The sequence below is a fragment of the Ursus maritimus genome, unplaced genomic scaffold (genome assembly GCF_017311325.1).
Source record: "Ursus maritimus isolate PB19 unplaced genomic scaffold, ASM1731132v1 scaffold_23, whole genome shotgun sequence".
Taxonomy (NCBI): domain Eukaryota; kingdom Metazoa; phylum Chordata; class Mammalia; order Carnivora; family Ursidae; genus Ursus; species Ursus maritimus.
In genome coordinates, this window is record NW_024424786.1 from 22113215 (window position 1) to 22128097 (window position 14883).

At 39.6% G+C, this 14883-nt stretch overlaps 1 protein-coding gene across 4 annotated transcripts in view; it reads left to right on the forward strand.

Moving 5' to 3' along the window:
* The window catches only part of IFTAP (intraflagellar transport associated protein), a 61001-nt gene extending 46406 nt beyond the window's left edge, over window positions 1-14595 (forward strand). For 3 of the 4 annotated variants that reach the window (XM_008686785.2, XM_040638967.1, XM_008686787.2), the window contains 2 exons: window positions 5707-5846; window positions 14357-14595. In XM_008686785.2, coding sequence (XP_008685007.1) covers window positions 5707-5846; window positions 14357-14521 — 305 coding nt within the window. In that variant the 3' untranslated portion in view covers window positions 14522-14595. Of the gene's footprint in view, window positions 1-5706; window positions 5847-13081; window positions 13155-14356 lie in introns of all 4 variants that reach the window. The other variant, XM_008686788.2, reaches the window with a different exon arrangement.
* The last annotated feature ends 288 nt before the right edge of the window (window positions 14596-14883 follow it).

Here is a 14883-nt window from a genome sequence, read left to right on the forward strand (position 1 = left end):
AGGGCACACTCTCTCAAATAAATAAATAAAATCTTTTTTAAAAAAAGAATATTTTCTACCATCTATATTCCAGTTCACTAATTCTTTCTTTTAATTTTGTCTGTCTTCTGGTACAGCCATCAATATTTCAGTTATTTTAGCTTTTTTTTTTTTTTTTTTTGAGAGACAGAATGGGGGCATGAAGGGGCAGGTGGAGAGGGTGAGAATCCTAAGCAGACTCCCTGCTGAGTGCAGAGCCCACTGTGGGGCTCTATCTCATGACCCTGAGATCATGACCTGAGCCGAAATCAAGAGCCAGACACCTAACCACCTGAGCCACCCAAGCACCTCTCAGTTATTTTAGCTTTTAAAAGAGATCTGGAATATCTGTTTTGAGAGATTTCAGTTCTGTGCTGATATTCTCCATTTTTAATGTATTTTTTGGGGAATGTATTAATCAGATATTTTAAAGTTCATGTCTTATAATGCTAATACCTGGGATCTCCTGTGGGTCCATTTATATTATTCATTTTCCTTTTGATTTCATGTCTTTGTATACCTGTAATTGTATACAAATTGTAATTTTTGTTTAAATGCTGAACGTAGCATATTAAATATGTAGGGTCTGGATGATGTTATCTTTTTCTAGTGTAGCTTTTCTTTAACATTTTGCTAGCAATGAGAGTAGTAATAGATCACCTTCATCCAGTCTGGGGTTGGGCTGATTTAGGACTGGGTTTAAGGCCTTGTGGGGGCTACTCTACTTTTAGTTCTTGCTTACTCCTAGGGTGTAGCCCTTCAAGGTAAATCATAGCACCACCTTCTTGGAGGCCCTGAACTCTGATTTTTGTCTTCATAGTATTGTGATTCTGTTGGTAATTCTGCTAAACTTCTCAGCCTCTTAACTTCTCTCATCTTTGCATTTCGGCTTCTCAGCTTCTCCTTGCAAATCAGTAAATGCCATGAGTTGAAAAGCATCTTAGACTCTTGGACTCACTTCTCAGTACTTTCCATGTCTCTGGGATCTTGGCCGCTCAAGTCCTGGGCTGCCCTGGTAGCTCACCAATGCCTTTAAGTAGTTAATTTTTTGGTAATGTATCCAGCTTTACTATTGTTTTTAGTGGGTTAGACTGATATTAGGTAGACCAGCAGACCCCTGGGGATGTGGTCTCAGAACTCCTAGGGAAACCCCAAGGTCTGGATTTCAAATGTGTTGGTGTTTGTACTGATGTAGCAAAAGCAAAGTGGGTAAAGATGCTGGTAGCTCAGTGCAAATCAAGGTTGTGACACAAAATTGTACTAATAGTCATTGTAATCTTCACGGTCATGAATTTGTAATTAAAATGAATGCTAGAGGGGCACCTGGGTGGCTCAGTGGGTTTAGCATCTGACTTTGGCTCAGGTCATGATCTCAGGGTCCTGGGATAGAGTCCCATGTCAGGCTCTGTGCTCAGCAAAGAGTGTGTTTCTCCCTCTGCCTCTGCCCCTCCCCCCGCTGGTACCCCCCCAAACAAATAAATAAAATCTTTAAAAAAAGATAAAATGGGTGCTATTTTCCATTGAAAATGTTCTCGATGAAATGGTAAAAATTATTAATTTTATTAAATCTTGATTCTTGAGTACACCTTTTTTAATGTTCTGTGTGCTAAAATTGTAAGTATGCACAAAGCACTTCTGGGGCGTTCTGAAATACTGTGGTTGTCTCATGGAAAAACACTTGGGTGATTGAGTGGTATGCTGAGCTAGTTTTTTTTCCCCCCCTTACTTTCATGGAACAACATTTTTACTTGAAAGAATGACAAACTATAGTTCTCAGAATGAAGTAAGCCTGTCTCTTCAAGAGAGACACTGGTAATGTTCATTGCTAATGATAAAATTGGCAATGGATCAAGTGAAAATTCATTTTTGGAAAACTTGTACCCAGTACTGTGAGCTTGACAGCTTCCCAATATTTAATGACTTTTCTGATAAAATTGGTGATGTTAACTAATGTGATCTTTATACCGTATAATGAAATGGGTCAGCATTTGGAAGATCTACATAAAACAGTGAACCAGTATTTTCTACATGACCAATTTATGATGTTACACAATTATGCATAGGAGAAAGATCCATTCATTGTGTAAGATAGACCAATGAATTTTAATGTAACAGTATGAGAAATTCACTGGAATGGTTTCAGATTGCACATTGAAACTATTTTTAAAAACTTTGTCATTTGTCAAGATCTGGTATAGCATCAAAGAAAAAGATCTACAATTATATAAAAAGACTATTAAAGTACTCCTCTCTTTTCCAACTGCATTTCTGTGTGAGACTAGATTTTCTTCATTGACTTCAACTGAAACAGCATATTCCAAAATTGAATGCAGAAGCACATATAAAACCTAGCTTTTTTTCTCTTGAGGCAGACGTTTACAAAATATAAACGTTTAAAATGTTTAAAAAATGTAAGACGTTTAAAAAATGTAAAACAGTGCTTTCTTCCCCCATTTTTTTGTTTTCAGAAAATAGATTTTTCATAAAAATATTTATTTTAATATATAATGGTATTATTGTCAATGATTCAATAAACGAATATTTGTAAATTTGTCAGTTTTAATTTCTAATATGTGAGTATTGATTGATATAACCCACATAAACAAAAGCTCTTTGGAGTCTTCAAAAATTTTTAAGAACAAGAACCAGTGAGATGGACTATCACAGCAGAAAACTATGTGTTGAAGAGGCCTTATTACCAAAGCAGTTCTTATCTATATTCTTTTTGGTCTTGGGGAGTGACCAAAATTACAGAAAATTTTGGCCATTTCTACATGGCAACAAAGGAACAGATGGGTTAGTGTTTATAAATATGCCAGGCAGATTAAATATTGTTATCTAAATTATGAGATGTCAGGTAGATTGCTTACTTTTTAATGTTGTATTAGATTATGCGGTTATCACTTTGACTTGTGATTATTGACCTAATATGGAAAGACAAACGGCATAAACACATAGTTTGTAAATGTTGAAATTCTTATCATGTAGTTGAGAAAGAAGAGATTGGAATGTTTTCAACCAGTCTTGCCATCCCACGTGAAGATTCACTTTTGAGAGATGGCTTGACTCTGCAGTGCACATCAGCCAAGATAGTGGTATTTAGTTAAGATGAAAACAAGGCCTTTGGTTGTTTCAGAAACAATAATTAATAAGATCAGAGTAAGTTACATCAAGCATTTCAGTTTTGGAGAATTTTACACAGAACTTCAGAAATTCCATTCCCCCCACTCCATCAATGAATACAATCATTTTTCTCTCTGAGAGCATGTGAGTATATAACTAACACATGTGTATAACCTACACGTGATTTTAAAATGGCTGAAAGATAAGGTGGCCTTCTTCATAAAATACGCCTTACCAGACTATTCCTGTACGTATTAGTTTCACTCTTTTATAAATCTGTCCTATTTAGGGCTAAAGCTGTTCAATTTTATTCTTGATTATTCTCAGATTGATTTTATGTGTGAAAATGTTACCCCTGTAACAGAATTTAGTGTTTGAGGGTAAGGACTGTATATAGTTTACTTCATCCACAGTGTCCTATTGGTAAGTAGACTCTTGATACTTACTGTTCAGTTTAAAAGGTGAGATGCGGGGACTTCATTTCCTGTCTCAGGTATTTGTTGAGAATTTGCTCTGTGTCAGGTGCTGTGTTAGGCATCAGTGAGTATGCATTTGTGCATTTCGCTTTTACACTGAAGAAACAAATGACAAGAATTTAAAGTGTGGAGGAAACTGAATCTTACTGTTTTGAGGGAATTGTTCCCATGGCAGTAGAATCTTTATGAAAGAAACCATTTTTGTTGAAAATCCTACCTTCTCTGCAAACATATCAGGGAGGCAAAGAGTTTCAGCATAGGAATTAGAGAGTTGTCCTCCTCGATGCATAATATTGTCAATCAGATTTTAAATAGCTCTGAAAGCAGAATTGATTTTGATTCACATTTGAACTGATGTCTGCGCTGGCAGCCAATGGTCTCATAGGTACTGATTTTCCCACAAAGAGGCCAGAACCTTTCTCTTTTTGCCTTTGTTGTTGGCAGGCCCCTGACCAGGCTGGTATCTGTCCTAGGTAGTTACACCAGGGAGCTCAATGAGGGAGTTGGCTTTGAGCTCATGAATAGATATATCAGAAAGCCAATCTTTCCATCAACCTTATTGAGTTTAAAAATATTACTTCTCTGGGTATAAAATGTTTAAGTGTACTTAATACTGCCTAACCATGCTAATGTGCTGTAGTAGTGACATTTCTTGGCTCTGAGTTCGATTAATCTGATAAACTTAAATAATTTGTGTAATGAAATTGCTTGTTTAAAAGAAGTTCATAATGTGACGTTGTGGGCAGAGTACGGGCTCTGCTGACAGACTTCCCGGCTCTGACACTTTCCAGCTGTGGCCCCTTGAGTGCGGTTACTCTCCCTGCTTAGAGTTCCTTGCCTGTGAAACAGGAAGTAATAGTGCTGTTGGGAGGATGAGCTGAATTGATGCCTATAAATGGCAGCTCATATAAGTGTTGACTATTGTTTTTATTTCTGCTAATTAGGTCGTATTTTAAGGTTCCAATAATTAATCATAGTGGAAGTATCTTCTTCACGATACCCCTACCCACACACAGATTCAGTTTCTAGGCTATGTTCGTTCTATTGCTGGAGTCCTAAGAATTTTGTAATTAATGTGTTTTGTGAAGGTGTTATTTGCAGTGGTGAGAGACATATTTCTAATAAGTTTCAGTTTTTGAATATCAGTACCTGCTTAATTATCTCCCTATACATGCTGCCATTGGCAACAGCCAAGGCATGCCTGTTGTTAATTAATCACTTCCACTGAGAACTTAATTAGTGTCTTCATTAGGATCATCATTGAGTAGCAGGCAGCATCGTCCTGAACCAGCTGCAAGTTACTAGCCAGCTCCAGCAGCCCTTCTGGTCCTATGAAAGCTTGGATTGACGAGGAAGCCTGTTGTGCTTCTATTTGTTTTTATTTTACGTCCCCCTTAAAGAAAGCTATGGAAGATCCGATGGTGATGCCCCCATGTTCTGTCACACACGCAAAAATAAGGCAACAGATCCACTTACAATGGACAGATCAGAAAACCCAGATTGGTTATTGAATTCTTGTCATGGTGCTAAACAAGCTGGAAACAAGTTGTTGTTTGCAGCCTCGAACATCAGATCATGAATTCTGCATATGACAGAGTGCTTCATTTTTCTTCTGGAAGTTAAAGTTCTTTCCTTCTGGCATCACTGTTTTTTAATATATATATATATTTGAAATATTGCCACAGTGTTACAGGATGAATTCAGCACTTCATTTCCTTTCTTCCCATCCCTCGGGAAAATATGGAAAATGAGGCAAAGGTAACATCTTGCCTTATTTTCCTATAGAGGTAGAAATTGGGTTGGGGGTGAGAGGCATGATCAAAACAGTTCCTAGACAATCCTTCCCGACCTTTTGGATGGAATGTGACCTTGAGACAGGAAGATAAAAATAAATGCACCAATGGCGTCTTTTTTATGGAAAAGGGAATCCCTTGGGTAAATCCCCAAATGAGGACAGGCATTGTGAAACGAACCTACTTCACTTGAGCATTTTTACTTCATTCTTTTGACTACTATAGGCTTGTAGGTGACTTAGGTCAGTTGTGAACTTGGCGACCTTTTGCCAAGTGAAATATTTTGTATCCAACAGATTTGCTGCTGCTTCCAGGAGAAGTGGAGGAGGACATCTTCACCTGCGTCCCTTCTTACGTTCCTTCTGTGGCCCAGCCCTTCGCCCCTGCGGTAAAGCCAGGGCCCTCTGTGAGAGGAGCAGACAGACAAACGGAAGAGGTACTCCATAGCTGGTTCAATCAGTATTGAAATTGCCTTGATTTCGTAACCTGTCCTTTCAGAGAAATGCTGCTATATCTTGTACTTTTTTATTTTTCTTACATTTGGGAAAATTTAGAATTCATGTTGCTTAATTGAGTCCCTCTGGCTGCCATCTATCTCTAATGTGTAGATTGCTTTTTAAACACAGAGCAATTATGTTTTTATGTGGAAACTATTTTTGTTTCATGATGTATTCTATGCTACAGGACAGTGTTATCTGGGGACTATGCAATAGATTCTCTCTTTTTGTCTGGACCTGCCATTTTTTTTTACTCTTCTTTCCAGGGTCCTATAAACATCTTGTATTGGTTAAGATAAGGCCCAGCTATTGCCATAGAGAATCCCAAAAGTGAGTCCGTGGCTGAAAGGAGATAGAACTTTATTTCTCTCATATAACAGTCTATGGAAAGCCTTTATTTATTTTTTTTAAATATTTTTTTATTTATTTGCGAGAGCCAGTGAGAGAGCCCTCACACATAAGCAGGGAGTGGGGTAGGGGCAGAGGGAGAGGGAAAAGCAGACTCCCCGCCGAGTGGGAGCCCTACATGGGGCTCCATCCCAGGACCCTGAGATCAGGAGTTGAGCCAAAGTCAGATTCTTAACCAACTGAGCCATCCCGGCACCTGTGGAAAGCCTTTAAAGTGAGCATTTGCTCTGTTCCCTGGGGTCATCAGGGGCCCGGGTTCCTTCTCTCTGGATCTCCACTGTGCCTTAGGACATTGTCCTCTTGTGAATGTTCCAGTTCAGGTCACTATCCTACCTGGAGGGGCAGCAGAGAAGAGCATGGGAGCTTCATGTTTCCCCAAGGCTTAGGACTCAGGACTCTTTCTTTCTGCTCAGATTCCACTTGCAACCACTTAGTCACAAGTTCCTGTCCAGCCACTGGGGGCGCTGGGAAGTGTCATCTAGCCAAGCACTTCACAGTCAGGGCGTGGGATCTCTGCCATGCCTGTACTGTCCCATGGCACATCTAGAAAGTCAGCTTTTGTCATGGTCTGCAACTCTTCTGCATATACTCTACAAACGCACATGAACCAAGGCTGCTGGTGGTGTTGGGTCATGACCTTGATCACCCTGCTTACTCCCAACGTAAAAGCATATCAGGCACAAGAAGTTGTGAAGGGCTTTTTATTATTGCTTCCTAATAAACCCCTAGGGATTGCTTGTTTGATTATTCAGGTACTACTGGTCTTGTCACTTAAAGATATTCTGTTACGGAAGCAGTCATTCAAAAGGTAATCCATACATTTCAATTTTAAATTGCCTCTTTCTCATAGAACTTTTGTTTACAGACATCACAGGAGTGTGTCTAGGATGCTTGCAGGCTTATATTAAACCCCTGAATTGGTTACCAGATAAACTGGTAGGGACAGCCACTCTTCAATGTGCTCTTTGAATTACAGATTGCTTTCTCCGAGTAATAAGAAACTAAAATTGCAGTGTTATTTCTGGCAGGAATCAGTTTCTTTTAAAGACTTGTTCATGCTCTTGACTTCAGTTTTGACTATACAAATTGCTGGACCAGCCAGTGGTCATGGCACCTAGTGCCATTATAGGAATTGTTATAAAATTGTTTCTGTTGATGGGTTAAAAAACTGAATGATTCCTAGAATCCATCAAGTAGCCGGTAAAAATGCAGGTTAAAACCTTGTATATGATTGTATCTTTAAAAGGAATATCAATTTCTCCCCTGAAAATGTGAACATTTTTAAATGTTGGAATCAAAATGATATGAACAAATTCTGTGTTGGCAAACTTAATGAAACAGAGATGAAGAACTTTTGCTGTTTTTTGAATACCTAGAATATTTTGGTTGGGGTTTTTATTTCTAACCACGATTTGTTAGAGAAACATTTCAGAACTGTCTAGAATCCTAATACTGTATCAACTGCACCTTGGTTTAACAGTATCAATCTTATTTTAAAGCACTCACTGCCAGTAAAAGATCATAATAATCAATTTCTAGCAAATATGTCCTGTAAGGACCAACCAAGGGGCAATTTTGGGCTAGATATGGTAGCTGCTTTCTGTGATATCAGTCTCAAAGATGAAAATGCATCCTGGATGTCTTGACGTCCTCTTAATTGCCTAAGAAGAGGCCATGACTTCCTGATACAGATTAGACCATTTAATTTTTTCCCTAATTTTATCGCTGGAGTTTTATACATGTGCATCTTCCCCTTAGAGTCAACTATTTGCCAAGAATCTTCCATTTTTCCATTTGTGAATAACTTCTTGCCTTAATAATTCTGTCTTGATGAATTTTGTGACAGCTTTATAGACCAAAAAGAATCTACATTAAGAAGGTGAAAAATTGTGTGTTCCTCCTCCCATCCTTTTCCCCCACCCCTAAATCATTGAAGAAACTTTTGTGGTATTTCAATGGGAGATCTCCTGTTTTTCCAATTTGTAATGGGACTCTAAATTTTTTCACCTATAAAGACGGTTTATTTACTATATTACTTTGTAAGATAGCCTACAGCTAAATGCTGCTCTTATTGATTTGAGCATTAGTTCTGTTTTCTTTAATTTGCCTGTGTGGTACTATGAATGAAAATGATTTCTCTGGTAACAGGGTCTCTCTTTGAATAAGTCACATGAGCAATTTTAAGGAAACTCGCCGTTTTCTAACAGTGTGCAAATTCTATTCCCTGAGAGGCTACAAAAAGATTTCAATTAGATTTGAAATGAGACCCCTCAAATCCACATATTTCTCTCAGCTCCTTAGGCAAAAATAACAAGTTAATAACTTAATTCACAGTTGTTTTCTTTTTAGTAGCACGGGATTTGGTTTTCCATTGCACAAATTCTTCTCTTTGAAATAAATCAGAATTTCAGTTTGTAATCCCAAAGCCTTGGAGTCGTACAGCTTAGAACCCTGAAATGAACCTAACTCGAAGGAAGAGAATTCCCAGCGTGTGCCATAGTAGCCAAGAGCCGAAATACATACGTAGAATTGCAGCTTTACTGTATTTTAAAAGCTGCCATTTCGAAGATCGCAGTGATGTCTTCTGAATTGCAGTGTACATGTACTTTGGATTACATATGTGGCCCTTGTCTGGGAGGGCTCTGAACTCACCAATGTGTGTCTTCATAAGCTTACTTAATTAAAAAGCAAAAAAAGTGGGAGGTAGTGCCGAGTTCCGTGCTGTGCATGTGGTAGACATGCGATAAATACTGAATGAACAAATAAATAAACGAAAAACCTCATTACCCACTGAGAGTGTGTTTCTCATGTAACACCACGGTCAGGGTCATTCTGTCTTTTCCTCTCTATTGGTTCGTTCTCCTCAACATGTGAACATGTTCAAGTCTCCCATCCTTAATGAAATGAAGTAAAACAAAAGGAAAGGAAAAATAGCCTTCTCTTTACCTCGGGCCCTCTTGGGCTACTGTCTATTCTTCTCCCTCTGTTCTCATGTAGACTTCAGAAACTATTAGACTTGACTCTACTAGTTGACTCTGCTTCCTTTCCCCTCATTCCTCATTCAGTGTACTGCAGAACGTCCTTGGCTCCAGTCACCTGCCTGGATATATTCAGAAGAAAGGTACCAGTTACTCTGTAGCTGCCAGATCCCAGTGGACACTTCCCAGTCAGCGTGGATGGAGCCCAGTGTGGGGCTCGATCTCACTACCCTGAGATCTCGACCTGAGCTGAAATCAAGAGTTGGATGGTGGGGGCGCCTGTGTGTCTCAGTCGGTTAAGCGTCTGCCTTCGGCTCATGTCATGATCTCAGGGTTCTGGGATCGAGCCCCACGTCAGGCTCCCTGCTTGGCAGGGAGCCTGTGTCTCCATTTCCCTCTGCCTGCCATTCCTCCTACTGTGCTCTCTCTCTCTCTGTCAAATAAATAAAATAAAATCTTAAAAAAAAAAAGTCGGACGCTTAACCAACTGAGCCACCCAGGCACCCCTCTAGTCTTTATTTTAATGGATCGCTCTACTGTGCCTGCCCCTCGTGGTCCACTGGTTCTCACTTTACTGCTTTCCTCAGATTCTTTGTGCATTTCTCTGTTCTTTCCATGTCTTCTTTGGGGGGTTCCCTCCATCCGTCCCTTATGAGTTGGTGTTGCTCAGTGTTCTGTGCTAAACCTCTTCCCACTTACATACTTGGATCCATTTTCATCTCTAGATTACTACCTTTTCTGCTTGTGTCTCTGAATCTGTATCTTTAGCTTCAGACCTTTCTCAGAGCTTCAGTTTCCCGTTCAGTTGCGTGTTGTTATCTCTATCTGGATTCCTTTGAGTACCTTCAAATCAACATGTTCAAAACTGAGCTTGTCTTTCTTTACCTGCTTCCCTTCATGCATTCTTGCCTTTCCATATCCAAATCAGTCATCAAGTGCTGCCAGTTTTACTTTCTGATATTGTCACATCTCTGCTCTTAGCTTCCCGTTCTCATTATTTCTTGTGTGGACTGCTCCAGCAGGCTACTAACCAGTATCCCTGACTCCACATCTACTCGTTTTTACTCTTCAAAGTAACTGATCTAGATATAATCTCCAAGAGGGTAGGGCATCTTTCTGTTTTGTACAAAGCTACCTGTCCAGCACCTGCCTCATTGTAGGTGCTCAGTTAAAATTTGAATGAATGAAGGAATTAACCTGAAATGCATAGATGACCAAGTATCTACCTCCCTTTCAAAAAATCCTTCAGTGACTTCATCATCTCTAGGATAAACAGCATGTCAGACTATCATGATCTGGCACCATCTTTGTCTCTTGCTTCTTTCTCTGTACCTTAACACTTAACTACTTGCAGATCCTCACATGTGAAACTTTGCATCTGATTTCCTTGGCCTGCTCACTAGAAGTTATCTGCAAAGTTCTTATCTGCAAAGTTCTTCTTGCCTCAACCTTGTTAACTAATATCCTTTAAGATTCTGCTTAGGTATCACCTCTCCCAGGAAGCCCTCTCTGATTCCTTCCCCAGACCTTACAGCGTGAGTGAGGTTAGGTGTCTCTTCGCTGTTCCCATCACCCCCTAACTTTACTGTTTGTATTTATTCTGTTTTACTATACAAACTTGTTTATTTTATTTTTTAAAAGATTTTATTTATTTAATTGAGAAAGAGAGAGGGGAGCAGCAGAGGGAGAGGGAGAAGCAGGCTCCCCACTGAGCAGGGAGCCTGATGTGGGGCTCAATCCCAGGACTCTGGAATCATGACCTAAGCCGAAGGCAGATGCTTAACTGACTGAGCCACCCAGGCGCCCCTATACTGACTTGTTTATACATCTATCTCCTTTCTCTGTGCTGCCATTCAAGTCTTCATCTTTGCATCCTCAGCATCTAGCACAATGCCTAGAGTTTCACAGGAACACAGTGTTTGTGGAAAGAATGAAAAGTAACTGAATGACTGCCAGAGGCTGCCCCTCTGACATTTTGAATCAGGGGTGTACTAGCCACATTACAGGGCTACCCCCACGTGGTTTAAAATGTCTTGAGAAGCATCACATTTTGGCATTGCAAATATGAAATTACTGCTATTCTTGGTTTCTTGCTTTTTATAGTTCAGCGTTGAACTGATTGTCTAGGGAGTTAATCTAACAATAGCTGTCATTAATAACCTGTTTCCAAGTGAAGAAATGTATATTTTTAGGTATTTTTTAACTCTAAGTGTATTATAAATGAATAACCTTTGTGTTGGCATCAAAATTATTGACTAGCTAAAAACTTTATTCCTTCCTATTGTTTCGGTTAACACCAAATGACCGATTAAGGGAATCATACTCTATAATACAGAAAAAACTTAAGTGTATTAAAAAAAAACTTAAAGGAAAATAAGAATTTTCCACTTAAGGATAAACTTCTACATCTTTCGACCATAATGTTGGATATTACAGCTGCACGGTATGTTGGGACCTCAGGGAAGGGAGAGGAACAAGGAGGTGATGGGTTGGGCCATATGTAGAGCTAAGTTGGCCATGGGAGTGAGCCCTTATCAGAGAGTCTAGAAGTCCAACACACAAGCTGTACTCTGTCTGGGTTGCTAATACAAGGTGGGTCATGACTGGGATGTTAAGTGGCGAGGCCAAGTAGGATTTTCTGGAGAGTGGCAATGCTCAGCTGAGGGTAAGGTAAGCTTCGGCACATCCCCTCTGTGCTTTTGCAACCCCTTTTTGCGTTTCTCTGTTGGAGAGCACAACACACGATGTGGAAATTGTTCATATACTCTGACTTCTCCCTGAAGTGAGGAAACCTTGTGGACACAGATTTTGCTGTTTTCGTCCTTTTGTTCCCCATCTAATACATGTTAAACGCTCAATACATGTTTATGGAGTGAACAGGTAAAGGGGAGTGAGGTGGGAATGTAAGCGTTGTTTATGTTGTGTAGAGGGAATGTGAGGAGGATGGTCTGGTATCACTGGGATTTTAGCCCAGCAAAGAGATTTGTCTCTTTTGAAACTGCATTCTAGCCTCAAAAGGAGGTGGGTGAGAGCAAAGTGACTGCATCTAGAGAGTGGCTGGTAAGGCGTAGGTAAGGTTTTAGAGGCCTGGGGGTGGAGATTCAAATTCCTAGTGCAATGGGCCCCCATGGGTACCTTCAGCCTGAAACTTGGCTGACAAGTGGATGCCAGGCCTCAAATCAGGCATAAAAGGGCAGCAAGAATCCCATCAGACTGGACGCACTGGTAGAGAGGGGCCTCCTTCTGGTCCTTTCCCAGGATCTGTTGGAATCAGCTCAGGTTGGGGTGTGGCTGGGCCTGCCAGCCATGGTGCTTACTACTGAGTAGAGATGGAGATGGCAAGGATGCTTATGTTCAGGAAATGAACATATTGTGTCATTGTTTATGTTTCTTCATCTGAGCTGTTCTTAACAATATCACCACTCTGTCTTTTTCACTGTGGTCATAAATGTAATCTTAGAAAGTGACCAAAATGGACATATCGGTTACTCTGCAGACGGATTGGCTTCCTGTGTACACCAGTTCTTTTAAAGACAGTCATGGTGTGACATGGAGCCTTGGATATGTTCTTTACGATAAGCTATGGGAATTGCTTAGCTTAGTTAGAAAAGGTCTTTTCTCCCCAAGAGCTGTCTATGATTTGGCTTAATGAAAAGCTCAAGGTTGATTTTTGCTGGTGTTTTTGTTGAGAAGATAAAGCTTTATCTGAAGCCCATTGCCCGGGATTCCAATCTTGCTTCTCTCCCTTACTAATTGTACAGCCTTAGGCCAGTTACTTAACCTTTCAGAGCTCCAGAAGAGGGGGTGTTTGAAGATGACTGCTGATGCCCACACCGTTCCTTGTACTGGGGTTGACACAAGGTGAGAACTCACTCAGTGGCAGCTCCCATCATTGCCTGTGTCAGGAAAGCACGCAGATGGTTTCAAGTAAAGAGGAGATGACATGTCTCTGAAGTCTGCTCTCTTGCTGGTTTTGCTTAGAAAGGATGGTAGATGGCTGCATGTTTGCTGTTAGCACTGCACACCTAACTACAAGATGCAACTTGCCAAACAGATGGGAGATGTCTACTTTTCATGCCCCCCACCCACATAGTTTCTCAGCTACATGGTCTATTTTTAAGAACATTGCAAAATCCATTCAATGAGATAATCTTGGATGCAAGAATATTTAAAGCTGATTATAGCTTCAGGGCATTTTTTTCATTCTTCCATAAACCATAGTTTTCAATTATTTTAGCATCACCATACACATCATAGAGCTACATAGAGGTGTCAGATAATTTCATTATATCACACACCATTTGCTTTCAGAGAGGCTCTTTAAGGGGTAAATACAATGTGATTTAAGGTATTTTCTTTTTGTTTATTGGAAAATATCTACCTTCCTTTAGGAAGTCTTTAAAACTCACAGATTATGAATAAATAGGTACAGAATTATTGTGCCACTTTGCAGCTACCCTGACTTGTAGATAAATTCTGTAATATTTTTAAAATTCTTGGGAGGAGAAAGAGATCCTGGAGGATTTCTTTTTGAGGTGATACCATGGGTTTTAATTCCCACTGTTATTGGCTGGGAAGTTATAGATATTATCTGAAGAAGTAAGTACTTTAAGTGTAGAGTATTTTTATCTTTGAAAATCGTTTTATTGATAAAAGTCTTTTTTAAAATGGTGAAGGTGTATTGAAGTTTGATCAAAATCTCAAGGTATATTTCCTCACATTTTAATGTAACTCTTAGTTTTTCTATATGCCTCAAGCCCTAACACTACAAGTGGTGAAAATGTAATGAATGTGTGCAAGAGAAACTCTCTGATTCTTGCCGTGGGCGGAATTAGTTAATGATATTCATTCAGATGCAGGATGGTACAAATGGGGCATATTAAGAGACTTAAATTAGGTCAAATTGAATAATTGAATTTATTCCTTTACTTAAAAACACCTTAATCAGCGGAGAGTGCTGAAGTCTAAAAAAAGTTGAATTAAATATTAATAGGGAGTTTATGTTTTCAACTTTTTCTTCATTTACAATGATCATAGGATTTTTCTCCTTCTACCTTTTACAGATACTCGGAGATGAAGTTCAGCCCTTCTCACTTGATGAAGAATTTGATTATGACGCTGTGATGCTAACCCCCAAGTTCACTCCTGCAGAAATAGATGCGATCACAGAGCTATCCCAGCAAACGAGAGAGATCGCCAACCCAGACTTAGAGGAACCCCACGGCTGATCCACCGAGACATCTTTGTGTTAACGTTTATTTTGTTGTTATGCAAGCAACATTAGAATAAAAGGTAAACCTACTATAATTCCCTTTGTCGAAATTTTCTTGTGCATTATTTGATCAGCGTTATTTGTCAAGAGGGAGGTGTAACTAACAAGACCAAAGAGATCCGTACGCTTATAGGATTCTCCTCTGTCATGTGTTGCTGAATCCCATGACAGGTGGGGGAAGATGGAGGTGGCAAATGGGGACAGAAAGCAACAGCTACAGAGGGTCCATTTAAAAAAAATTTTTTTTTTTAATTTGAGTATAGTTGACACACAATGTTACATTAGTTTCAGGTGTACAACAGAGTGATTTGACAAGTT